This window comes from Leptonychotes weddellii, chromosome 7 (genome assembly GCF_054177405.1).
Source record: "Leptonychotes weddellii isolate Sample4059 chromosome 7, ASM5417740v2, whole genome shotgun sequence".
Taxonomy (NCBI): Eukaryota; Metazoa; Chordata; class Mammalia; order Carnivora; family Phocidae; genus Leptonychotes; species Leptonychotes weddellii.
The window spans coordinates 38,849,413-38,875,486 of NC_138375.1; the positions used below are offsets into that span (position 1 = coordinate 38,849,413).

General features: G+C 53.7%; 1 protein-coding gene across 1 annotated transcript; it reads left to right on the forward strand.

The window, feature by feature from the left end:
* Positions 1 to 1,077: 1,077 nt before the first annotated feature.
* Positions 1,078 to 25,122, forward strand: NDST1 (N-deacetylase and N-sulfotransferase 1; the record flags this gene model as incomplete). The annotated part of the gene is made up of 13 exons (XM_081825799.1): positions 1,078 to 1,656; positions 4,523 to 4,610; positions 5,784 to 5,938; positions 6,620 to 6,805; positions 8,537 to 8,665; positions 9,478 to 9,660; positions 10,598 to 10,694; positions 11,918 to 12,041; positions 14,351 to 14,525; positions 16,538 to 16,708; positions 17,371 to 17,480; positions 19,214 to 19,316; positions 20,080 to 25,122. Coding segments are annotated over 13 exons (2,220 nt in total), but the record flags the coding sequence as incomplete, so codon positions are not given.
* Between the last annotated feature and the right edge of the window lie 952 nt (positions 25,123 to 26,074).

Here is a 26,074-nt window from a genome sequence, read left to right on the forward strand (position 1 = left end):
TCTCTCTCTCATTCTCTCTCTCAAGTAAATAAATAAAATCTTTAAAAAAAAAAAAAAGAGGGTATTTGCATTGGGTTTTGAAGGATGAACAAGAGTTTGTCAGGCAAAGAAAACAGAATGGAACTGGCACAAGGACAAAGGCCAGTTGTACCATATCCAGAATCAGGTGGCTGGGAAGGGGAGGGATGGTACGAAGGAGCAGGGGCTATGCGTCTAGGAAAGAGGAGAAGGGGTGCTGTGGGTACTGTCTGCCGATCCCAGGGAGCTGGGCTCCTGTGAGGGGGTGGCCTCGGGGTGCTAGGTGCATTTGGGGGGTTGGGGATGCCCAGCAGACACCCACTCTCTGATCTCTTCTACATTGGCATGCACCTAAGATTTCTCCTGAGGAAAGGATGGTGTGGTAAGAGCCAGTTGGGAAAGCCAGGCAGAGGAACCTGGTGGCCAGGTGTGTGGGCCCCAGGGGCAGATGGTCTGGCTGGTCACTGTGGCTCCTCCTGACCCTGTGTGGCCAAGGGCAGCCTCAGCTTCCCCCCACCCCATGAAGTGGGATAACACAGGAACTCCGTCCTGACGCTGGTATGGGACTGAATGAGCAACTGTGATGCCGCCGCCCCGTCCCGAGCACTTTACCGGGATGAATACTCATCATCCTCTACCACCCGGTGAGGAATATTTTACAGGAGAGGAAACGGAGGCACAGAGAGGTTACATAACTTGCCCAAGGCCAGGCAGTCTGATGACAGAGTCTGGGTTCGCAGCTGCTAGACTTTTCTCTGTGTGATTTTGGACAAGTTACATAACCTCTCTGGGCCTTAGTTTCCTCATCTGTAAGATGCGAATGATAGTGATGCCTCCGTCGTGGGGTCATTAGGAGGATTAACAGCATCCCTGCGTGCCAAGTGCGTGACCTGGGTTCCTGGCTTTGGTAAGCGTTCCTGGCTTTGGTAAGCGCATGGTGCGCATTTGCTGGTATATTGTTGGGACAGGCGGATTGGGGTCTGCGCAGCTAGGTTAGCACAGGGCCAGGGATGTGATAAGGCCTCTGCGAACCTTAGAGAATACTGTTGACACTACTGTTATCAGTCCCCACCTGAGGTTGAGCGTTCCCTTGGGGCTTCTGGATCTGACCGCTCTGCTGCCCTCTCCCCGCCCCGGCTACAGGCCAACGAGAACAGCCTGCTGAGTGCGCAGCTCAAAGGTTTCCCCCTGTTCCTGCACTCAAACCTGGGCCTGAAGGACTGCAGCATCAACCCCAAGTCCCCACTGCTCTACGTGACCCGGCCCAGCGAGGTGGAGAAGGGCGTGCTACCCGGCGAGGACTGGACGGTGTTCCAGTCAAACCACTCCACCTACGAGCCCGTGCTGCTGGCCAAGACGCGCTCCTCGGAGTCCATCCCGCACCTGGGTGCGGACGCCGGCCTGCACGCTGCGCTGCACGCCACCGTGGTCCAGGACCTGGGCCTTCACGACGGCATCCAGCGTGTGCTGTTTGGCAACAACCTCAACTTCTGGCTGCACAAGCTCGTCTTCGTCGACGCCGTGGCCTTCCTCACGGGCAAGCGCCTCTCGCTGCCTCTGGACCGCTACATCCTGGTGGACATTGATGACATCTTTGTGGGCAAGGAGGGCACACGCATGAAGGTGGAGGACGTGAAGGTATGGCCGGGGGGGGGGGGCGGTGCCAGACAGGTTGGGCGAGGCCTCGCCACCTTCGAACCTTGGGGTGCCCCTTCATGACTTCGCTCTCTCTTCGTGCCTCTCCCCGGTGCTGTGCATGTCCCCCTACCTCGGCCAGGTGGCTTTAGTGATTGTTTTACTAGACAAAAGTATCACTGGAGATTATATTGGAGCATTGGATATAGAAGAATTTTGGCGTGTGGAACTCAGAAATATATCTGTGGAGGGAGAGACTCCGTCATTGAAGCCCAGGGATGGGAGCTCTGCAGGGTTACATATCTGCCTTTTAATCCAGACGTGATTTTTCACTCTCGGAAATGTTTATGTCAGTACCAGAGCTCCCGCAAAACTTTTAAAGCGAGAATTAGAGCTTGAATCATACACAGGCATATTTTCACTGAGGTCTGTATAAATAGTGGAATGCATGTGTTTATTTCAAAAAGTGTTTACCAAACTAAACTGTATATAACAGCATTTTGCAGACCATGAAATTTTACACACATGCATCACTACTAAAGAGAAGACCATTAAGCAAGCTTTAAAATGCGCTTTTCATCTAGTCTCTATTTTACTCAAAGTTCTTTGCAAAGCAAACGGCATCACTAGTGTAAGTGGGGAAATCAGTGCTGGTTGCCATAAATAGAGGGCAGGCACAAGAGTGGATCCAAGGAAAACAAAACCAGGGGATTAAATTCTACAGAGATCTTGCTGCCTGATGACCCCGTTCTCCCTTAGGAGATTAGCAAGCGTTAGAACATATTAGCACCAAATCCAGACTTCGCTTTGATGTTCAGATGGCAAAAGAGACTTCTAAGAGGAGTGCTTTCCTCCCAAGTGAGTCCGGTTGTGGGCGCTGTGTTCCCTGTCCTCCTGAAGTCACTGTTGGGGTTGGCCCTGGGGCCTGGGAGGGAGGCCGTGGGGCAGGAGTGAACACTCTACTCTTCCTTACACCGCCAGAGGAGAAGAGCACAGCAGATGGTGCTGGGGGGCAGGCACCGTGTGGGGAGTCCAGACCCATTTGACCCTAAATTGACCGGAACCCGTGGGCAAGTCCCTTCCCACGTCTGAGCCTCAGGGGTGAACTGACAAGAGGGGCGGATGGGAAGTTTACAGGTGCCCCCACCCCCCGGGGGGTGGATTACAGAGGGGCCAGGCTTTGAGCCCCCCCAGCTCCCATCTCGTGGGGCAGGGCTGTGTTGCTTGGATCTGCTTTATGCATTGTGTTTGCTCCTGAGATTTCACCTCCTCAGGGGCTGTCCTGTTGAAAGCAAGTGTTAAGATGATTCCTGTTGAGGCTTTCCAGCTCTGAGGCCATAACCTACCTCTGACAAAGCAGATCGCTCTGTTTTCTACGGAGGGCGCTCCTCCGCTCTCTCCTGCTCTAACCTTAGTGTTGGCTGCCTGTCCAGGTGAGTCCCTGAGACTGGTTCAGGGTTGATCCCGCAGGGAGACCAGGCTACCAGGCTCACCGTGTCCCCTCATGAGCCCTGAGGTTGCCCTGCTTGCTTCTTATTTTCCCCACTTCTACAGCGAGAGGGATGAGAGCAGTTCGGGGCTGTTTCTGTCGAAGAATAGTAAGAGCGACACCCTCTTCCGCGCACTCAGCTCCGTCCACACTGCCCAGTGCTTCGCCGGGCAGGGTCCCACTGGCCTTAAACATCCTTGTGAGTCTGAAGGGGCAGGGGTTTCCTCCCTCCCCGTCCCTTCATCCCGAGCACAGGCTACAGCTAAGCCTTTCTGAGACACGAATGTCGCCTCGTTCACTCGGACAGTGCCAGCTGTAGAACGCAGCTTAAATCACACGGACGGCAGCTGCTTATTCAGGGCGTGGCAAATCCAGCCTCTGCGCTTAGCCCTTTCTGCGTATGGCCTCGGCGGATCCTCGTAGCAGCCCCATGAGGCGGCTGTCATCGAAAGTCCCATTTCACAGAGGAGGCCACTGAGGCTCAGAGAGGTGACGTAACTTGCCCAAGGCCACACAGCTATAGAGCAAGCGTGTCTGTCAGGTAGTGCCTGGCCTGGTGAGATGCTGGGGGTGGCCCCAGGAGGGCCAGGACTGTCTGTTTGCAAAGTGGTCTGACAGCAGGCTCCTGCAGGTGTCTTAGCAGCCCTGTGTGCTGAGTGCGGGCGGTGTGTGGGGCAGGGGGACCTTTTGGGATCCTGACTCCAGAGCACGAGTGTGTGTTTGTTCTGCAAGCGTTAGCCTCCCTTTGTTGGCTTGCCCAGCATGGGGTGTGCCATGCACGGGGACATCGCGTGGCTGGGGACGCAGTACGTCTTTGGAAAAGTCATGATCCTGTGACATCAGCCTTGCACTCAGCGAGAGAGGCCCTCCACATTTGACAGACAAAGATCCGAGGCTCACAGTGGCAGTGACCACGGACACAGCCCTGCCACCATTTTACATTGCTTACCAAAATGTCGGGCACTTTGACATGCAGGGTCTCATTCAGTCATCCCAGGAGAAATTATTATCTCCATCTCACACTTGGGGACCCTGAGGCCTAGGGCAGTCACAAAGCTCTCTTGAGGGCACATAGCAGAGCCGGGCTGACATCAGGTCTTCTCTGGCCAGAGGCCCGGGGCAGGTGGCAGCTCAGGGCTGGCTTCGTGGGTGTGGGACCCTGTGCTCAGAAGGGGCCTGTACAAGGTTAGTGCTCTGCCATGGCCTTCTTGATATTTTAAATAATTTTGGAGCAAGAGTCCCACATTTTCATTTTTTGCTGGGCCCTACAAGCTTTGCAGCTGGTCCTGCAACAGTATGATCTTTCTGGGCCCTCAGTGGGAAGAACAGGGAGTTCCCAGCTTCCCCCTCACCCGCTTCTTCCTCCTCTGCCTATCCTAGGCCCTGTTTGATACGCAAAATGAACTGCGCACACACATCCCAAACTTCACCTTCAACCTGGGCTACTCAGGGAAATTCTTCCACACAGGTAAGTGGGCTTGGCTCTGCCCCCACGAGCAACTTCCAGGGGCCCTCGGCATCTGGATCCGTGGAGAGCTGTGCCACGGGGGCAGCAGGTGGGCTGATGGGCCCACAGTAGGGCCGTATTTCACCCTGGTGGCCTCCCCGCTGATCCAGCAGCCCACAGAGCAGTCAGCCCCAGGTGGAGGGCATTTGGGGGCAGCAATAAGACGACAACATCCCTCACTCATCCCTCTCTGTCCTTCAGGCTGTGCTGTCTTTGGGGACATCTTCTCCCTCTTGTCTCCCCCTCTCCTCTATCTTTTAAAATTATTTGTCCTATGTCTGCTTAAAAAAGTAATTGGTTGAATCTTAAGAACATCATAGAAATACATAGCATAGAAAGTGAGAATGCTCTCCAATTGTTCCTGCCCTGGAGATGGCCATTGCCATTTCATTTTCAAGTCTTAAGGGTCGAGGTTGAGGGTGTAGGTTGCATGGTTCATGCCTTCCCTCCTCTTTTGGGCTCTCCCAAGTTCCTCAAATGCTGCCCTTCTGGGCCAAGCAAGAGGGAAGGACCCCTGAGCCATCATCCGTAGTCAAGGTTCCCTGTAGGTGCCTTCTGCTTGGGCTACAGTGTGGAGAGCCTCTCTTGAATTCTAGGAAAAACCCTAATACTCTGCAATTCTGGGGGGAAAGTCTGCAGCATGGTCCCAAAGCCAAATAGGAGCAATACTGGGCCGTCTGAATGCATTTTTCATATTCTCGGCCCTCAGCATTTCAGGGGTAGTTTGAGTCATAGTGTGAGACAGGAGTAGACATCCTGTATATATACCAAGAGCTTCTCAGATCATTAAGTAAAAGACAAATGACAAATGGTCCAATACGCAAACAGGAAACAGATCAGAGCAGGCCTGTCAGAGCTGGGAGAAACCCTTGGGACCGTGGATTGCACACATGGGGCCCAAGGGCCCAGAGAGGAGAAGGACTTGGCCAAAGTCCCCGCTTGAGTGAAGGCCCCACTCTGGACTAGAAGGCAGGGCCCTGGCCCGGGGCACTGTCTGCTCCCACCCGGTGGCTCTGATGACTCTCCGAGCAGCTCCTGGGTGGGCTGTGGCTGCGCGCTCCCACCCCCGGGCACCAGCCCCCGTTGGAGAGCCTCATCGTGGCCGGGCTGAGCGGGCCCGCACTCTGGCTGCAGGTACTGATGCTGAGGACGCTGGGGATGATCTCCTGCTGTCGTACGTGAAGGAGTTCTGGTGGTTCCCCCACATGTGGAGCCACATGCAGCCCCACCTTTTCCACAACCAGTCGGTGTTGGCCGAGCAGATGGCTCTGAACAAGAAGTTCGCTGTCGTGAGTAAGATTCCCTACAGGGCGGAGCTGGGGGGCCGGGGGCTGGGGGGTCCGGCCTACTGGCCTCTCACTGCTGTTTTGCAGTTCTGACAGCATTTTATTAGTATCTTTACAGCCACTGTCTCTCTGAAGCCTCGCAAAGACCCCAGGAGGTGGTTATCGATTCTCTCCCTTTTAGATAAGACACCGAAGCGCAGGGAGCCCACAGCAGCTAGGAGGAGGTCCAGCCAGGACTTAAATCCAGGCCAGTTTATTTCCTGAGCCCAAGCTCTATCTTCAGGTCGGAGTGGGAGGCTCAGGAAAGCTGGAGCTGGTACTTGGGGAAGAGGGGATGAGGCCCAGGTACGGGCTCAGCCTGGGCCCACCAGCCAATCAGAGGCTGAGACAGGCAGGAAGAGCCCCTGTCCTTGCTCCTCACTCCAGGGTGCAAGAGGGCATGAACTCCCGGCTGAGAGTTAGGAGTCCCCCAGCTTGGTCAGTCCCGCACTCCAAGACTCGAGACTTGGGGCCCATCCCTTTCCCTCCCTGGGCCTCAGCTTTCCCATTTGTACCATGAGGCCGTGGACCCACTGCCCTGCCATTCTAGCCTCTTGATTTCTCTCTCCCGTTCTACAAAGGGGAAATGAGACCTCGTGGGGAAGGAACCCCGTGCTCACCCAGGCCTGGTCCTCTTCTCCCCAGGAGCACGGCATCCCCACAGACATGGGCTACGCCGTGGCCCCCCACCACTCGGGTGTGTATCCTGTGCATGTGCAGCTGTACGAGGCCTGGAAGCAGGTGTGGAGCATCCGCGTGACCAGCACGGAGGAGTACCCCCACCTGAAGCCAGCCCGCTACCGCCGCGGCTTTATCCACAACGGCATCATGGTGAGTGGGCCCCACAGCCTGTGAGGTGGATGTGCACACACCGTGTGGGGAAGCGTGGCTTGCGTGCTCGGGCTAGGGGCTGCAGGCCAGGCTCTGCTGCCCCCCTCTGGCATCCAGCCTCTCCATCCCAGGGAAGGTAGGCTGCTGGTCCGGCCCTTTCCTGAGCTCCTTTTTAGCGTTCGTGATGGGATCAGGGGCTGAACATTTTTTTTAAAGGGGCCTCTGGTGAGGACTGGGAGGGTGAGGCCTCTGTCTCATTCATTTGCTTATTGAAACATTTTTAATGAGCTTCTACAGTGTGTCTGCCCCTGTTCTAGGCACTGGGGACAGAAGTATACAGAACCAACGAGGGTCCCTGCCCTTGTAGACCTGACATTCTAGTGGCAGGAGACAGTGTGCTCACAGATGTGTGACATATGTAACATATGGCCAGATGGTGTGGTGATGGGGCCGTGGAGAAGAGTCAAGCAAGGAAGGGAGATTGGGAGTGCCAGAGGAGAGGAGAAGCTATTTTAAATAAGGTGATTAAGAAGGGCCTTCCTAGGAATGAGCCATGCTGCTATATGAGGAAAAGCTTTAAAGCAGCAGAGAAAGCAAGTGCAAAGGCCCTGTGGTAGGCAGACTTCGTGCTAGGTGTGTTTGAGGACCAACTAGGAGGCCAGTCTGGCTGGAGGGGAGCAAGTGAGGGGGACATGAGGTCAGGGGGTGATGGGCCAGATCATGTGGGCCACAGAAAGCCATTGGATGGATGTTAGCTTTTCTCTGAGATGGGAAGTTTTTGCATGGAGTGCTGTTAGGATCAGACTCATTTTTAAAAAGATTTCTCTTGTTCTGGCTGCTGTGAGTTGCAGAGACTGCTGGGGACAAAGGGGGAGGCAGGGAGACCAGTTGGGAGCCCACTTCAATATTCCAGATGAGAGAGTGGTGGTTCCATCAGGGTGGAATTTTTAGGATATGATCAGATTCTGGACTTAGAAGGTCAAGCCAACAGGATCAACTAGTGATTGGAGGGTAGGGTGTGGGGGAGAGAGATGAGTCAGGATGACTCCCGGGTTTTTGGCCTGAGCCACTGGAAGGATAAATTGTTGACAGTCCAGATGGGGCATGTATGGGAAGGCCAGATTTATGCTTTCATCTGTCCATCCATCTGTCCATCCAACCATCCATCCATCCATCCATCCATCCATCCTTCCCTCCTTTCTCCTTCCCTCCCTCCCTCCACTGGCCTCCTCTATACCAGGCATTCATATTCTCTCTGGGGATGAGGTGGTAACCAGAAAAGCAAGTTCCCTGCTCTCTTGGAGTGCAGTTTTATGAAAGGAGACAGAGAATCAACAGTTAAACCAGCATGTGACTGGGAGAACTCCCAGGCAGGTTCTAACGCTGTGAGGGGGTTGCGAGGGTGACTTGGAGGACTGCTTTGCAGAAGGTCAGGGACCTTTGCTGGGCAAACATTCTCACTTGCCTATCTCTGTTACTTTGGGGCCTGCTCATTTTGTTACAGGCAATAGCGGCAAAGTTTGTGAAATGGCAAGGGCCCGTGGGCTCACTTGAGGGAATGTCGCAGGCTGCAGAAGGTCACAAGGGGAGAAGACCCCCAAGAGTGGGGGCTGTGTAGTCACACAAGAGGCTGCCCTTCTGAGGAGACACCCTGGCTGTTCTCCTGAGGGAGGGTCTTCTACCGCCGTCCGTGCCTGGAGATGCCATAGCTCTCCCCTGCCCCATCCCCAGGTCCTCCCGCGGCAGACCTGCGGCCTCTTCACGCACACCATCTTCTACAATGAGTACCCTGGTGGCTCCAGCGAGCTGGACAAGATCATCAATGGCGGCGAGCTCTTCCTCACTGTGCTCCTCAATCCTGTGAGTGCTCATAGCCCTGGGCTGGGGGTGAGGGGCCGCTGCCGGACAGCCTGTCCGCGGCCAGGGCTGGCTTTCCTGGGCCTGGGGAGGAGGGGGCGGCCGCCAGCATGAGCGCCGGGAGCGGGGCAACCCGCTGTGCCCCCCTGGCTCTGGCCCTGCTCTGCTCTGTGACCTTGCGAAGAGAATCCGAGTTGTCTTTCCTTTTTCCTTTCAGAATCTTGTACTTCAGTGCAATGGTGTGAGCATTTTGGTCTGTGTTCTCTTTCCAGTCTTTGGGTGTGTGTGTAGATATATGGATGTTATGTGCTAACATGCATAGTAAATCATTAATCTATAAGCTATATATATATGTCTATATACATATATTTTGAAATACATATATTTTCAACTATTCCTCTGAGCTTTCTGGCCCTCTCTTTCTTTATCTGTAAAATGGCAATTATCACCATGCTTTAATACCATTAAGTAGATATCCAGTGGTGGTGGTATTCAGCTTTACGGGACAACCGAGCCCTCCTTGTCTTCCATGAACACCCCACCAAGAAAATACAGAAGAACACCCAAACGACCGTGCAGTAGGTCAGCCTCCCATTTCAGGGTTGTGATAGTTGGTGGTCAGTCAGACGTGGCTTCACCTGACTGTGCCTAGGCCAAGTCACACAGCAAGTTTGCTGACGGCCCCAGTGAACCTTGGACGGGTCGTAGAGTGACTCTGCAAAGCTGAGGCAAGACCAGAAGGGTCCAAAGCGGGGTGGAGGGTGAGGGCTCAGATGCTGACCGGCCCCACCCCCCGCCTCCCTCCCCTGGAGCAGATTAGCATCTTCATGACGCACCTGTCCAACTATGGGAACGACCGCCTGGGCCTGTACACCTTCAAGCACCTGGCGCGCTTCCTGCATTCCTGGACCAACCTGCGGCTGCAGACGCTGCCCCCCGTGCAGCTGGCCCAGAAGTACTTCCAGATCTTCTCCGAGGAGAAGGACCCACTCTGGCAGGTGGGTGGGTGGGTGCCGTGGTGCAGACATGGGATGTCCCAGACACACGGCGGATGTGGGCTTGGCCCTCACACCCTCATAGTCCCTCTTGAGTGCAAACCAGCACGGGCACATTCGCTTGTTGTCGCACGCGCATGTATGTACACACCGCGCACGCAGATGTGCACGCATGCACGCTCACACACACCTTCCGAAAAAGCATTACAAGACTGTAAGTGAGCAGAGTGTAGGTCAAGTGCAGATCCATGCAACTGCCTGGCCTGGTTGGACTCTTAGTCCTTTATACCCCTTCTCATGCTAGAAGGCTCTGTACCACCGGAGAGGGGACTGATGGGAGGTCTTGGGGGGCAGTTCTTGGGGAAGTCTTCCCCTGGGGGCTGTCAAAATCTGGAAACAGAAGCTAAGCTGGAATGGCAGCAGTCTCATAGTTCAGACCAGGGGTCCACAAGCCCCAGCTCATGGGCCAAATCTGGCCTGCAGTCTGTTTTTGTAAATAAAGTTTTACTGAAACCCATCCACACTCATTCTTGTATGTACTGTTTAGGGCTGCTTTCATGCTACGACAACAGAGTTGAGTAGTTGTGACAGACCAGGTAGTACTCCAGCCTAAAACAGTCACTGAGCACTTACCGAAGATTTACTAACCTCTCCAGAGAAAGCTTGCTGGCCCCTGGTTCCGACACAGCTCATCCAGTTAATTCAACAAGTGCTCGTGAGCTGCTCTTGAGTGCCAAGCCCTGGGCTGAGTGTTTTGCTAGGACTAATTGCAAGTGGTCGCTGCCTGCTAGCAGCTCGGTGTCCTGAGGTGGGGATGTGACAAGGACACACGTAGTTACTGTACTTGGCAGTGCTGTAAGAGCTGCATATCCATGTGCAATGAGAGTCTGTTCATTGGGTTTTGGGCCACCCCCTAACATTCCTTCCACTGTTGTTTTAGGACCCGTGTGAGGACAAACGCCACAAAGACATCTGGTCCAAGGAGAAGACGTGTGACCGCTTCCCAAAGCTCCTCATCATTGGCCCCCAGAAAACAGGCAGGTCTTTCCGCTCTTGGCCAGCGTCCCCCACTGCCACGGAATTCGGTGTCTCAGCCATGGAATTCTGGGGACCACCTTGCCCTGGCTCCACTCCCCAGTAATCTGCCCCCCTCTTTCCCAGGAAGTGAGAGTGAAGTTGGGATGAACTGCCTATCAGTATGGAAGTGGGGAGGGGGTGGAGGGTGGGTGTAGAATTTTCCTATCTGTCCTGAACCACACCTCAGGGAGCTCTGTTTCTGGGGGTCTCTGAGTCTAAGGCAGAGAAGCCCAGATCAGCTATTCTGCACATTTGAGCAGTGCCAGGTAAAACTGGTTCAGTGCAAAGGGGACTGCAATCAATGAGTCATGTTTGCCAGGGGTACAAGAGGGAGGAGCGGTGATAAGCTTGCTAAGTGTTTGCCATCCACACACACTGTGAACCACGAACGGCTATGCCCATTTTACAGATAAAAAACTTGAGGCTCAGAGAAGTGAAGTGACCTCCCCTGACACATTCAGTTAGGAAATGACAGGTCTAGGTCTTGAGCCCTTATCTCTCTGACCCCCAAAGCTTATATTATACTCTTCAGGAAACTAAACTCTATAGTCTCCTTCTCTTCCAAGACGTCTCATTATAGCATACAAACCATAGACTCACACACAGGAAAGGAATGAACTCTCTAAAGGAGGGGCTAGGTCCTGTACTGTCAAGTAGGACAGAGTGTGAGTGGGGAAGGGTGACCAGAAGGAGAAGGCATTTGAGCCAAATCTCTTAGCCCTTCACGAATTTCACATCAATAGACTGCAGGGTCTGGAGCTCCCTTTTCTTTGAGCTCCTCCCATGTGTCAGAGGACAGAGGCCCAGACCTGGAAACCATCTAGTTCTGGGATTATGAGAAGACACCAGTGAACTGGGCATGGCTGCTAGAGTACAGTACATGGGTGGGAAGGATTCCGAGGCCAAGTTCTTGTTTTGTATTTAGGATGCCATGATAGGTTAGTGATGTCTACAGTGGATGCAGGAGTTGGGGTGCCCACACGCATGCCCTGTATTTGCTGTCCTGGCCTTCATAAAATTCTTTGGATTGCACAGATACAGAAACTAAGCCCCAGAGAAGGCAAGGGACTTGCCCAGGATCTCCCAGTGAGTCATGGAGAGCTGGAGTCAGAACCCAGAATCCCAGACTCCATGTTTGTGTTCGGGGCTGGGCCCTGGTCTCAGCTACCTTCCATCCCTGCAGGCACCACGGCCCTCTACCTGTTCCTGGGCATGCACCCGGACCTCAGCAGCAACTACCCCAGCTCAGAGACTTTTGAGGAGATCCAGTTCTTTAATGGCCACAACTATCACAAAGGCATCGACTGGTGAGTGGCCCTTTCTGTCCAGAGCTGGATGGGAGCTTGCTCTCATGGAGTCTGCCCCAGAGGAGGTCTGCTCTGCTCACAGTAGGAAGCAGCTGGCCCTTGCTCACACACAGCTGAAGTTCCTGTAAACAGAGACAAAGCTCAGCGACCCTTGCATCATGATGTTGGAGCCTTATCACAGGCGGGACACTTGAAGAGGAAGCCCTTTGCCCCTTTTTGTCACCACCTGGGGTCAGAGACTGCTAGAAGTGGGAGCCAGCACCGCCCTTGCTTGCAGGAAAACCACCTGAGTCCCAGAGGAGCACAGGGACTTGCCCAAGGTCCCAAGAATTGGGGACAGAGCAGGGGCTAAACTCCAAGTGTTCTGACCCCGAGAGCTGCTGAACTTTGCTTGCCTGATTGCGGAGCAGGAGGTGTTCTTGCGAGCCCTTCAGAGGCGGCTTGCTGGCCTTTGGGGACTTGCCTGGGGAGGTGGTGGAAATTGCAGCTTCTCTCCAGAACCTGTCACCAGACGTTAAGGCGGCGGCAGGGGGGGTGGGGTGGCCTTCGTGGGGATAGTTTTATGCTCCACTTATGTCAATTGGCATCTTTCTCTACTATTTGCCTTTTCTTTCCCTATACATGTATTACTCTTGTTTATTATTTTCATGTCAGTGATTTACCTGGGTGGAGAGATTATGGCCATTCTTCTGTTTATTTGTTTTCTTTCCGTACTTTTTTTTCTTTCTCTTTTGTCTGTCTGTTGTCTGCCTACCCCTCACTGCCCACCTGTCTCTATCTCTAATATGTGTACTATCTCTTGTCTAAAACCCACTGTAGCCAGATGTGTCACTGGAAGTCACCTTCTCTCAGGTTTTAGGGAGGTAATATGGTGCGACACCATACATTTAACAATACTTCCAGCAGGGTCTGGGGCAGCACCGAATCAGCAAGTACCCCAGTAGCAAATACGTGCGTTAATATGTCTCTAGCAAAGTCTGTGAATATTTACACTAAGGTTAATAAGTCGGGTTTTGCTGCCAAATGGCTTTGCTATAAACTTGAGGGGAAAAGCTTCTATTTTCAGAGCTTTCTCCATTTAGGTGTTAGAAACAATGGCCTGTGGGTGTACAGATGCTATTTCATAAAGAAAATTCAGAAATACACTTGAAACTAATATAACACTGTATGTTGACTAACTAGAAGTTAAAATCTAATAAATAAGAAAAAAATGAATAAAATTCAGAAATAGGAGAGAGCTAGCAATTCCTCAGCCCCATTCCCAAGATTTTGATTTTGTAGGTAGGTGTAGGGTGGGGTGAGGAATCTCAGAAGCCCCACCTCCCTGGAGTAACCCTGTCTCCCAGGATATAGTAGGGATCCTACACCCTCACCTAAGGTGGGCCTCTGGGCTTTGATTCCCATGAGCCCCTGAAGTTGTACCTCTATTTTTTTTTTTTAAAGATTTTATTTATTTATTCATGAGAGACAGAGAGAGAGACAGAGGCAGAGGGAGAAGCAGGCTCCCCGCGGAGCAGGGAGCCCGATGCGGGACTCGATCCCAGGACCCTGGGATCATGACCTGAGCCGAAGGCAGACGCTTAACCGACTGAGCCACCCAGGCGTCCCTGTACCTCTATTTTGTATGAGTAGGTGCCTGTGGGAGGCTCTGGAGCGTTCATTTAGCTTCCTGAGGTGTCCTCCATCCAGAGCTGGTCCCAGAGGGCTGGCATGGACGTCCCTCTGGGTGGGACATGGGAGGTTCCTCTGGAAAGCCATCAACTGACCCACGTGAAACCTGGGAGGGGTGTTGCTGGCAGGCAGTGACACACTCCCCCTCTCTTTGTCTCCTGGTCCATGGTGACATCCTAGAAAGTGCCATCCTAGGCCAGGAAAGAAACCCTGTACTCGGGAGGCAGGAGAGGGCGTCCCTCGGGTCCATGCTGTTTCTTCCCGGGTCGAAGGTGTCCCAGTTCTCCTCCTAGAGGCAGTGAGTTAAGGCCCTGTCACTTTAACTGGGAACATCTTATTTAGGGTTCAAAGACACACACCCCCATCCCATGCCTTATAACCCATATCACTTCCATAAGTCTTCCTATCCTCCTGACTCCAAGGTCCCCCCTGAAAAGGAATGATTCAACAAAGGGAGACTGCCTGGTGGCCATCCATCCATCTAGAATCCCTGCCAGAAGCAGGTCCTTGGGATCAGTGTGCCTGCTTGCTTTCTGAAGTTCTACCCCCCCAGCGACCCTCACCCTCTCACGCTGCATTCCTCAGGACCCCTTCTCATGAGTCTTGCCTGTGAGCTCTTCTCTCTGGGCTTCCTGCAGGTACATGGAGTTCTTCCCTATCCCCTCCAACACCACCTCCGACTTTTACTTTGAGAAAAGCGCCAACTACTTTGATTCGGAAGTGGCGCCCCGGCGGGCAGCTGCTCTGTTACCCAAGGCCAAGGTCCTGACCATCCTCATCAACCCAGCAGACCGGGCCTATTCCTGGTACCAGGTGAGCCGCGGCTGGGGTGGAGCCCTGGGTAGGGGCATGGGGCTCTCTCCATCGCTCAGCTACTCATACGTTCATTCGACAGATATTTACTAAGCACCTACTATGTGCCGGCCCTAAGCTAGGCTTCTGGAATGCGGTGGTGGGTAAGAATAGAGTCTCAGCTCCACAGGGCTTCTAGCTTATTGGAGGAGACAGGCAGAAATCGACATTGCATCCCAGCCAACAATTACCTGCCCACCCTGCTAGCTTCACTGGGGGTCCCGCCTCTGATTCTGACACCAACAAGAGGTGGAAGGTGGTTCCACCTGGATGAAAGGGAGATTTGGTGAACAGTGATCATACTAACTGGTCTCCTCGCTGGACACTGGGTGGGGTGGGGGTGGGGATTCAGAGAAGGATAAGATATAAAACTCCACATTCATAGTAGAGGGTGCAAACACCTGATCAGGTAAAGAAGTTACCTGACTGTTGTCTATGGTAGAGAAGGTATGACTCCTAATCCCCACTCGACTATGTAAGAACTAGAACTTTCTTTAACTTCAGTGGCCTGACTTAATTTCTTCTGAGCACTAGGCTTACAGAACAGCCTAGACTCAGGCCTTTTGGGAGGTTCCCTCCCCTGCCTGCCAATCTTCCTGGGATTCTGATCCAGTGCCAGGGTATGGGGGGTAGCTTGTCCACTAGCTGGTCTAGGAAGACCTCCTCGGGTCTGGCCACTTTCAGCAGCTCCCTGCCACCCTCTGAGCCTGTCACTTCCTCTCTGGGGCCTCACTGCCTCTGCAGTGCCGGGGGGGCTGCTGGGTAAAGACCCTACTTGCTCTCTGGTCCTCACAGACTGCCCCTTCTCTCCCTGCCCACCCTGAGCTGTGTGTGAGCCTCAGTGCGGATGTGGAGGCTCAAGAGAGTGTGACCCCTGGCGGGCAGGTTCCTGGTCTCTGGATGCTGATGGCCCATGGCATTGTTCTAGGTGGTTCAAACATGGCATTTCCCCCTTTCTGATTCTTTTCCTGTCCTGTCTTAGTCTGCTCGAGGAGCTGTAACACAGTATTCATGGACTGGGGCTTAAACAACAGGAGTTTATTTCTTATAGTGCTGGAGGCTAGAAGTACAGGATCAAGATGCCAACACATTTGGTTCCTGATGAGATCACTCTTCCTGGCTTTTAAACAGTCACCTTCTCACTGTGTCCTCACAAAGCTGAGAGGAAGAGAGAGTGAGCGAGAGCGGGAGCGCCCACTCTCTCTGGTGTCATTTCTTATAAGGGCACTAACCTCATCATGGTGGCCCCACCCTCCTGACCTCATCTACCCACAATTACCTCCCCAAGGCCCCACCTCCAAATATCATCATATTGTGGGTTAGAACTTCAACATAGGAATTTTGGGGAGGGGACACAAACACTCAGCCCATAACACCTTCTGATTTCTATGAAGGACAAATTCTCAGTTTAGTGTAGATGGCTCTTAAGTCCTTTCTAACATTGCTAAGCTCTGTTTTCAACAAAGAGAGTGCAAGCTTTGGGCTCAGGGCCTATAGCAGACATTGTATCTGGCTGGCATTTGAGAACATTGCTTTGTTTTTATTGCATTTATGAATGATTACCTTCTGTATGTGACAACTGATTCAGGTCTTCTGCTTACGGAGGCAATAGTGAGTTTTATTTTGAAATAGTTTTATGTGAATAAGAAAGACGAGTCAATGTAAATCAAAGTGTGTGGACCTCGGCACATACAGGTGGCTTGTGGATATGGGAGACATCGGAGAGATGACAGGCAGATGACCAACATTTGGAAACTGATCTAGTCTCACTCCTGTCTTGCAAAGATGGAAAAACTAGGGCTCTGAGAGGCCATGACTCCCCAGAGTCAAAGAGCAGTGGGAGGCAGAGCCGGGACTTGAACCCAGGGCTGCTGGTTGTAGCCAGGGTCTTCGGGCCACTTCACAGCTGCTGAAGAGAGCCTCTTCCTTTGTGCCCCCCATGGGGCGCACTGACCCTCTCCCCTTGCCTGCAGCACCAGCGAGCCCATGATGACCCAGTGGCCCTGAAGTACACCTTCCACGAGGTGATCACGGCTGGGCCCGACGTGTCCTTGAAGCTGCGGGCCCTTCAGAACCGCTGCCTGGTCCCCGGCTGGTACGCCACCCACATTGAGCGCTGGCTCGGCGCCTTTCACGCCAACCAGGTAGCTGCCGGTCCTTGGCCCTTGGGAGGGCACTCACAGTTCTGGCTTGGGGCAGCTAGCAGAGAGCCTTGAATCTCTTTCGTCAGCCGTGGGGCCCAAAAGGTCCTCATTGGCGAGCTAGACCTTTGGGGGCTTCGAAAGTTTCATTCTTGTTTATCCCAAGGCTGATGTGTGAAAATTCCCTAAGCCCTTGTCCTGTCATCAGGCTCTGTGTCCCTAAGGGGATCCCAAAAGCCCTGGGGTAGGCTATCTTCCTGGGAGGGGTGTGGTGATGTAGGGAGAGCCTGGTCAGAGAGGTAAGCAGGGCCAGATCACATGAGGCATTTAGGGAAACCCTTAGAGGGTTGAGGCAGGAGAGTGATGTTGGGCCAGAGGCTTAGAGGGAGGCAGAGAGGGATATGGTAGGGTTGTGAGGGGCAGGCAGGAGTGGAGCGATAGCTTCATCTCTAGGAGAGGGAAGCTGGTAGAGGGCAGGGAGTTGGACTGCAGAAGCCTGAGGCACAGGGACACCTGCCGCTCGGAAGTGGAAGAGGAGGTGGAGACTATACCATGAAGAGTGCCCAGTTTGTAACCATGGCTGGTGACCAGGAGACTGGGAACCTGTTTGCCCCTGGAGGAAACACAGGTTCAGATCATCCTTCTCCCTTTTCTCTTTCCTCCAGATTCTGGTCTTGGATGGCAAACTGCTGCGAACAGAACCTGCCAAAGTGATGGACACGGTGCAGAAGTTCCTTGGGGTGACCAACACTATTGACTACCACAAAACCTTGGCGTGAGTGTTGCCTTGGCTTTTCAGCAGGGTGATTTTCTGAGCAGGCACCTGGACCAAAAAGCCAAAGGCTTGAATGATTATGGAAGAGACCACAGATACATTAGAGTTAGAAAGTGTGCATATTCCGGATGGCCGTTTAGCAGAAAAGCTGATATTAATATGATTGGAATCATATTAATAAAGGTTATCAACTCAAGAAAAAAGGAGGTGGTGAATATGTCTTACTGTGGTCAGTCCCATCCCTGGGCTTTTCTTTTCAGTCTGTGCTGAACATTTTCAGAACCTTTTATTAAAGTAAGTTAGACTAACATTAAGCAGCCCTAGTTCCCACAAAGGTTTCTTAGCATTAGATCATGATTTGAATATAATTTCAGGAAAAGGAAACTTCAGATATTGCCGATGGCTTATAATCCCACTCACTCAGAGCCTGGTACAAGTGCACTGAGAATGGCCTCCCAAGACGGGTAGAGGCCGGCCTGTGTGGCCGGCGCTCAGGGCTGGGGAGTGGTTGCGTGTTAATCATGTTACAGACAAGTGACTCCCGCACCTGTATGGGGTGGGGGCGGGTCTCAAGAGAGGGAGGGATAAAGTCACCTTCCCTGGTTACCTACTTGGGAAAGTCATGCAGCAAGAATGTTCCCTTCTCACTGTCTTGGAGGTTGAAGGTGAAGAAGAGAAGCGGTCCTTTACCTTGAGGCAGACAGGAGCAGCACCTAAGGATGTTGGGCTGTTGGCATCAGAGATGCCTGGGTTAGGAGACCCATTACTTCTTTAGCTGTGTGACCTTGGACAAGAGTCTTAGCGCCTTCAAACCTCACTTTCCTCATCTGTAAATTGGGAATAAAGGTTTTGACTCCTAGACCTCCCGAGGGTCACTGTGTTGCATGAAGCATGCATGTGGAGCCCTTAGCTCAGCACCTGGCACGTACTGATGCTCAAAGATCGTCTTCGTCATCATCATCATCATCCTCTTCTTCTTCCTTTATGCCTACCCTTCAGAAGTCCCTGTCTCCCACACCTGCCAAATGTGAATTCTGTTTTCCGGCTGTCCTCATGCCGAAGCAGCTCCTAATGGTTCCAGATCTGGGGTTGAGTTCTGATGCCAGCGTGCCTCCCCTCCCCTTGGCAGCTTCAGATCTCATCTCCCTCCCCCACCAGAAACCTTTGAAGGCCCAGCATGACTTCAAATCCTGAAGGCAGTCGTGCTCTGTCATTCCTGAAGTTTACTCCAAAAGCCAAAACTTTCCAGTGATGGACATGCTTAAGCACAACTGCAGATACTGCATTTCTTGAAAAATAGACAATTTATAAAGACACACACCCAAAAACCCCCACTAAACTTTTTCTTCCCTGTTGGGTTCTTGGGTAAAAAAAGTTGCTCAGCCCTGAGGAGGAGAGTGCTTAGGAAAGGTTTCCCCACGTCCTGAAGGACGGCACGTGATCCTGCTCTGGGTTGCTTGCTGGAGGGACTTGGGCCGCCCCGCCTGGACTCAGAGCACGTGAGCTGCTTTCTGCTGGGAAGAAGGGGGCAGGCGTGTTCAGTGTAGCCCCGGGCCGGCAGAAGCAAACCCCAGCCCCACACATCTGTCTATCTGTGGGTTCCAGAGTGTGCTTAGGGGAGTGGGTTTCATGGCCTAGGCTCTGCCACTCCTGGGGTCTGTGACCATTGCCTTAAGGTGGGAAGGGGATGGGCTGGGCCAGCTCCCATCCATAGGCTTTCCCCACCTCCACAGGTTTGATCCAAAGAAAGGATTTTGGTGCCAACTGCTCGAAGGAGGAAAAACCAAGTGTCTGGGCAAAAGCAAGGGCCGGAAATACCCAGAGATGGACCTGGATGTAAGTGGGCACGCTGCCTGTGGCGGCTGGGTCACTGCGGGGGTCCCTGACTGGCGGGGGTCCCCTCTCCCCTTTACCCTGCACTCAGCACCTTAACGGCCTTGGCCTTTCTTGGGTGGTGTTCTTACAAGGAGGAAGTCGAAGCTGGGACATGGTGGGTTAGAATAGATTTAGTCCAGCGAGAATTTATAACCTTCTGCCTAGGGCTGAGCGCTGTGGGCTTTGAGGATGGATGAGACGTGTTCTTTGCCTTCAGGGGACTCCTAGTCTGGGAGGGAAATAAGTCACACACACACCAGTAAGAATACGAGGCAGGATGTGCTTCATGCAGTAAGAGAGCTGCACACAAGTGCTAGGGGATTTCGGAGCCAGAGATGCTACTGAAAGGGACCCCGGAGGGGAGGGGCTCTGGGGCTGGGCCTGCGGGGACCAGGCAGCATTTGGCCCGACGCATGGACGGATAGGCGTTCTTGTGGCAGAGAATGGCACGTCCAAAGGACGAAGGGCAAAGGTCACACGCCGTGACTTTCAGTCGTCCTGATTTTAATTAATTCCTTCTTTTCTCCCAGTCACAAGAATTTTGACCTTGTGTACTATGTTTTGGTGTCCTGCCATCTAGCTTTCTTTTGGAGGCTACCAAGGAAGATGGTGAATAAATGATAGGTGTGTGGGTTGACACTGACCGAGTGGTGGGTTCACAGAGGGGAGGGGTCCCTCCGGAATCAGCACATCCCTGAGCTCTGAACTCTCCTTCCTGTTCCAGTCCCGCGCCTTCCTAAAGGACTATTATCGGGACCACAACATCGAGCTCTCCAAACTGCTGTACAAGATGGGCCAGACACTGCCCACCTGGCTCCGAGAGGACCTCCAGAACACCAGGTAGCCACGGCCACCACAGCCAGACTGAACGTACGTGATGGCCTGGACGGCCTGCCGCATGCTGAGCCAGACTGACCTGCAGAGTGGGGAGCTGGGCCTGGGCTGGCCAGGCACGTCTGAGCAATGCTCAGCCGAGGCCCAGGCAGGACCGGGAGAAGAGCCCAGGCAGGTCCGCAAGCGCCTCGGAGCGTCCAGTGCTGGGTCTGTGGCCTCCAGGACCTCCCTAGCCACCAGAGGTCCGTTCTGTTCACGGCCTTCCGTGGGGACGCCACTCCCTGTTGGTGGAAGGCCACTTCCTGGTGAGAGGGAGTCCATGAGACTTCCTCTTCTGTCCCTCACTGTGTTCTACCAACCATGCCCTCCCTTCATCCCATCACTCCCTGCGACGGATTAGCTGCCATATTTTCCCTGTCCTCCAGACAATAGGGAGGAGAGCCCAGCAGGGCCTTTTGCCAAACAGGGGAGAGAGACTGGATGCTTCCCTCACTGATTTGAGCCAGGCACTTCAGAGGGGTTAGCTGGGTACCCAGAGTCACTGGGCTGGATGTGGGGGTGGCCACCTCAAGAGAACTCTGAATCTCTACGCACATTCTGGTTAATACCTTCACATCTCACTTTCCCTTTTGGGGAAAGAGTCGCTGATTCCTACAATATCCACCCAGTCCTCAGGGCCTCCGTCAGGACCCTGGGGCACCGTCATGCCATTTGGACCCAGAGACCCAGGCCTCCCTCCCCCTGCTCCTCACCCTGGGACATGACATGTGGTATTTCCTGTGGTAAAAGACTGAGGCGGTTCAGGAGTCTGTCAGTACACATGTCCCAATGTACATATGTTGTCCCCACGCCCAGCCCCAACCTTCGCCCCTGGCAGACACTGGGCAGCATGGGTAAGACTGCCATCCACAGCTTTGCCCCAGCTACCTGTGGCCAAGGGCTCCTAGAGGCCCCCTTGGCCCCACCCCCAAGTACTAAGAAGCTAAAGTATTTTAAGATTTTGGTTTTTTTCTTGGTGCCAGAGTTTATACCCTGGGTGCCGGGGTTGCACTGTGTCCTATATATATGTAATGTGTATATATATATATTATATTTTTTTTGGTTGGGTTTGTTTTTAATTCAGTCGTACAAAATGGTGGCAAGCCCCAGTGTCCTATCTCAGTGCTAGCGAATGAGGTGGAAGGGAGGGGAGGGCCTGTCTTCGTGTGTCCGGGCCTCGGGGAGACAGTGTGGAGGTGCCCCTTGGAGAGGTCTCTGTTCCCTCCCCAAGTGTCGCGGCTGCCCTGGGGCTACTGCAGCTGGACAGAGATGTGAGAGGCACAGGGAGGACCTACTGTCTCCAGGACACCTGGTTTCATGAAGTGCAGTGACCCTGGAGGAATTTTGGCCAAAGGAAACAGCAAGGCTGGGGTGGGAGGCCATGGGGCTGAAGGCCAGCCTGTCCCCTCCCCCCTCACATGGTGCTAGGTTGGGAGCTGCCCTGGGAGCTGGGCTGCCCGCCGGGACCCACAGAACTGTCTCCAGGCCCCCCGTAGACCACGGGATCTTGGGGCTGTTTTCTGGTTAGGGTCTGCTCCTACCCCCTTCTTTAACAATGTGAAGTGACTAAGGCTGGGCGCCTCTCCCCAGCCCCTCCCACTGCCAGTTCAGCTTCCAACTGACATCCAGAAAACCCTTTCTGGAGAGCCTCGTCTCGTTCAGAAGACTCTAGCATCTTGGGGGCTGGAAGGGTCTTTCAATGGGTTTGGAAACAGGTCCAGAAAGGCGAGGCGGCCTCCTTGGCTGACGTCTCAGAACTGGGTGCAAGCAGGGCCGAGAATTAAACCTGAGGCTCCTGATTCTGAGTCCAGTGCTCTTCTTCCAATGCCACACTGCCTCTGAGCCCATCCTGGGGACCCTCCTCTGTGCCAGCTTCCTGTCCCTCCCTCCGTCACACCCGTGGTCATTCCAGGATAGGGGAAACCACTCCTTCCCAGCCAGGGTGCCTTTGAGCCTTCTCCGTTCCTGGTCTGCACGTGCAGTCCTGCCTTGCTCTCCCTGAGAGGTCCTCCCGCCGTCTGCGGGTGGGCGTGGGGGGGCGGGTCTGTCTGACCTCTGAACCTGACCCCTTTTCTCAAGTTCTTCACCGGCAGTGGAGAAGAAAGGCAGATACTCAGCGGGACAACTGCATGTGGGTTCACTGTCTTCCGACAGAAGCCTTCCCATCATGCTTCTCATCAGGGCCTTTGAGCCTGGGAACCCAGTGTCAAGCCCGCAGGGGATGAGGAACAGAGTGGGGACAGGGTGGCGTGCCTCCTTGTACGCTCGTGAAGACTTGCCAGTGCCGTGGGGCCAGACTCGCAGAAGGGGGCGGCGACTTCCGTAGGGCAAACCCCAGGCCTCGTCTCCCATCTTGTGGCGAGGGGCTCGGGCTCCATGGCGTGTGCAGACCTTTACAGCTCCCACTGCTGAGATCTACCCTCTGCGTCTGGATGCCTGCCCCCATCTCTGGGAGCTCAGAATGGCCGGTGGGCGGGCAGCTCCATTTCTCTCTGCCTCTGGCCTGAGGAAGGAGCAGGCAGGTTGGAGACCCCATGGGAGCTTGTGGGAGCAGAGGAAATAGTGGGAAATGCTGTCCAGGCCCTTCTGGAAGGCTGGGGACTTGACCTGCCACATGTTCCGAGTCTGTCTGGCCACTACTACTTCTTCCCTTCCCACTGGTGAATCTTGCTTGTGGACCCACTGCCAGGACCTGTAGATATTGGGGAGGGGGTTGGACAAATCCGTCTAGGGGCTCTCAGCTACCGAGCACGCAGATCCTCCTCATGAGAGAGCAAACCAGAGGACAGTGGGTACAGCATCTCTGCATCTTAAGTGTTCACTGATTCACTGTGTTTGGCCAGAGAGAGAGAGAGACAGAGAGAAACGGTTTAAATCATGTAGTGGACGCCGCCATCCATTCTCTCATCCCTCCCATGAGCCCTTGCCTGGGGCGGGCGCAGGCGGGACGGTCACCTGTAGCTCAGGCATCCGGCACTTGGAGGATGAGTTCGAAGTTTAAAGATGGGCCTCTTGCGGGCCTGTGAGGAGAAGTAGCCAGCGCCTCTGGGGCCCAGCTGAGGGAGCAGCCATCTGTTCCCAATGGAGGACGACTCGGCCGACCCACAGACGTTGGCAGGCTCAGTAGGGAGCGGTCCCCACCAGCTTGTTAGTGAAAGAGCAAGTGAAAACACGTTGTACCAATTATTTTATGATGAACACCTACTACCCTCCATCTAGAGTTAAAATGAACATTTTGCCACATTTGATTTCTTACTCTTTATGTATATATTTTTTCCAAATTAGTTTAAAAGTAAGTTGCAAATACCGTGAGACTTGTCCAATGTGCCTCCACCTGCATCCCCTAAGAGTGAGGACATCTCCTACGTATTGGCCTGTATCACACCCAAGACAACAATCATTTCCTAAAAACATCTGCTGTTCAATCTATGTTGGCTCTTCCCCCAGGTAACTTTTACACCTGGTTTTGGAATCAGGATCCAGTCAACGTGCATACACGACATCTTGTAACTGCAGTTTTTGTTCAGTCTCTTAAGTGCTGAAAAGTCCTCTCTCTGCTCGCTTTGGTTTGTTAAATGATGTCATTTCTGAGGAGAGCAGGCCTGCTGTGCTGTTGAAGTCCCACATTCTGGATCTGTGTGATCATTTCTTCATGGTGTCATGGAGTATGTTCCTCTAGCCCCCGTCTTGTCAAGGGTGATTTAGGCTGTATGGATTTCTGCCTTTTGTGCTGACTTGACAACTTCACTCCAGCCTGAGATGCCCCTCTACCGTCCCCTGTACCAAGTGCCAAACCAGCAGAAGGGCTAGGTGGCGCCCCAGGAGCTCAGGGAAGGGCAAGGAAGGCAGCCTTGCAGCTGGGCCTGGCAGTGCTGGGCCTGCTGGGAAGGAGGTGCCTCTGGTTCAGAAGAGCCTGTGCTGCCCCCTCTGATCCTGGCGATGGACCACAGGGCACCGAATAACATCTCTCTCTCTCTCTCTCTCTCCCCCTCTCCCTCTCCCTCTCTGTCTCTCTGTTTTGTGGCCTCCTGGTTTTTACTTCCTGGAGGCCCGTGGTCTGTGTGCACTGGAACAGAGCCGGGCCCCTGGGATGCACCAGGGAAGGGCCTAACTGGGGTACTGCCCCCCCTCCCAAGCTGTGGTGTGAGGAGAAGAGCCCAGGGCTGGAGGCAGGAGATGTGAAATTTCGTCCCAACTGGGTGCATTTAGTAGCTAACGCCACGGTTTTCCCCCAGGGCCTCAACTTCCCCATTTATAGGATGAGCAGATGGGGCAATGGCAGAGGTTTTCAAATGTCAAAGAAGAAAGCGGGTCTGCTCTAGTTGAAGTGAGCAGATGGAGGGCCCAGACCCCTGCCCACAGGGCAGTGCTGGGTGAACCCCCGGCCGGCGGCCCCCCAACCAGGCCTCGCCCTTGCCAGCTTGGACAGCCAGAGATTTGGCGGGGGCGGGAGGGGGTGGGCGGCATGGGCTTTGTGAGGGGTCAGTGTCAAGGGCCTGGGGAGACTCTGGCTGTGTTTTATCCTAATAAGTTCATCCCTCCCTCTTTCCTTCCTCTCTCTGGCTCTTGAGGAGAATGAAGAAGGAGAGGGTTTTCTATGACTGTGCTAGCTTTTATTATCAGCAAGAGGGCTCCTTTTGTAATTTGTGCATGAAATTCATGTCATTTCCTGGGGAGAGGAGAGGGCTGACTGGAGAGGGTGGGGGGCACGCTAGGGGAGCAGACAGGTTTCCTTCCCTTGTGGGGGTGGGGAGAGGGGGGAGAGGGGGTGCTACCCAGCTCACCTGATCAGGGCTCTCGAACCAGCCGTTTTGGGTTGTGTTAAAAGTGGGAACCTTCCTCCATTAATGTACAATCTCGAACTAACTGCTAATAAAGTGGGGTTCTATTTGTACGCACTGGTCATGTCTGTCTGTCTCTGAACTTTAAGAAAGGCCTGCAGGGGAGGGTGGGGAGAGGGAGGTTCTCACCACAGCCAGTGTGGCCACCCTGTATATGGTGGGGATAAGTCATCTCACTCTTGGATCCTCAGTTTCCCTCGTCTTTGAGGGGTATGGAGGAATTTGGACTCAGTGGCCGTTCCTGGAGAATTTGCTTAAAATGCAGATCCCCAGGCTGCACGTCCAGAGGGTCATCTCTGGCAGGTGTGAGGTAGGGCCCAGCCATCTGCATTTTAACCTCTTCGTGCTGAGACACCGCACTTTGGGAAACCTGGGCCTTGATTGAGGAGTCCTATGGATTCTCATTAACTCAGAGAGTCCCACTATCCGAGGAACCAAAACTTTGGTTAAAACACGTGTCTCTCTAGCCCTCCCAGCCTGATTGAGGGCTGAGCTTGAGATTTGCCTGGGAGGGGCAGAGCAGAGAGGCCCAGTCCACTGTCTGCAACACAGGCCTTTGGACCTGCGCCCTCGGGACCCCCTGCAAAGCTTTAAAACAATGTGCATCCCTGGGCTCTCCGAAATGCACTCTTTCAGAACCTGTGGGAGTGGGACCCCGCAAAGTGCATTTTAACAAACTCCCTGATACACAGGAAGATCTGGGAACGCTGAACCAGGCCACTGAGCGCGAGGCAGAGAAGGCCCAGAGGAACGTGGACAGCTGCTGAGGGGCGTGCGAGGACACAGCTGGGAACACCAACATGCCAGCCCCAATGCATGGGGGCAGCACTTGCAGAGACCTTTACGGTTTGTCACCTGGGAGCTTGGGACGGGTCATGTGACATCACCAACACTACATGGCTGGAGGCTGCAGTAATGGGAGCAGCTCCAGAAGTTGTGATACAGAAGGGTTTCTGTGCCAGTTAGGGGGTCCGGCCACATCAGAGATTTTTGAGTTTTAAAATA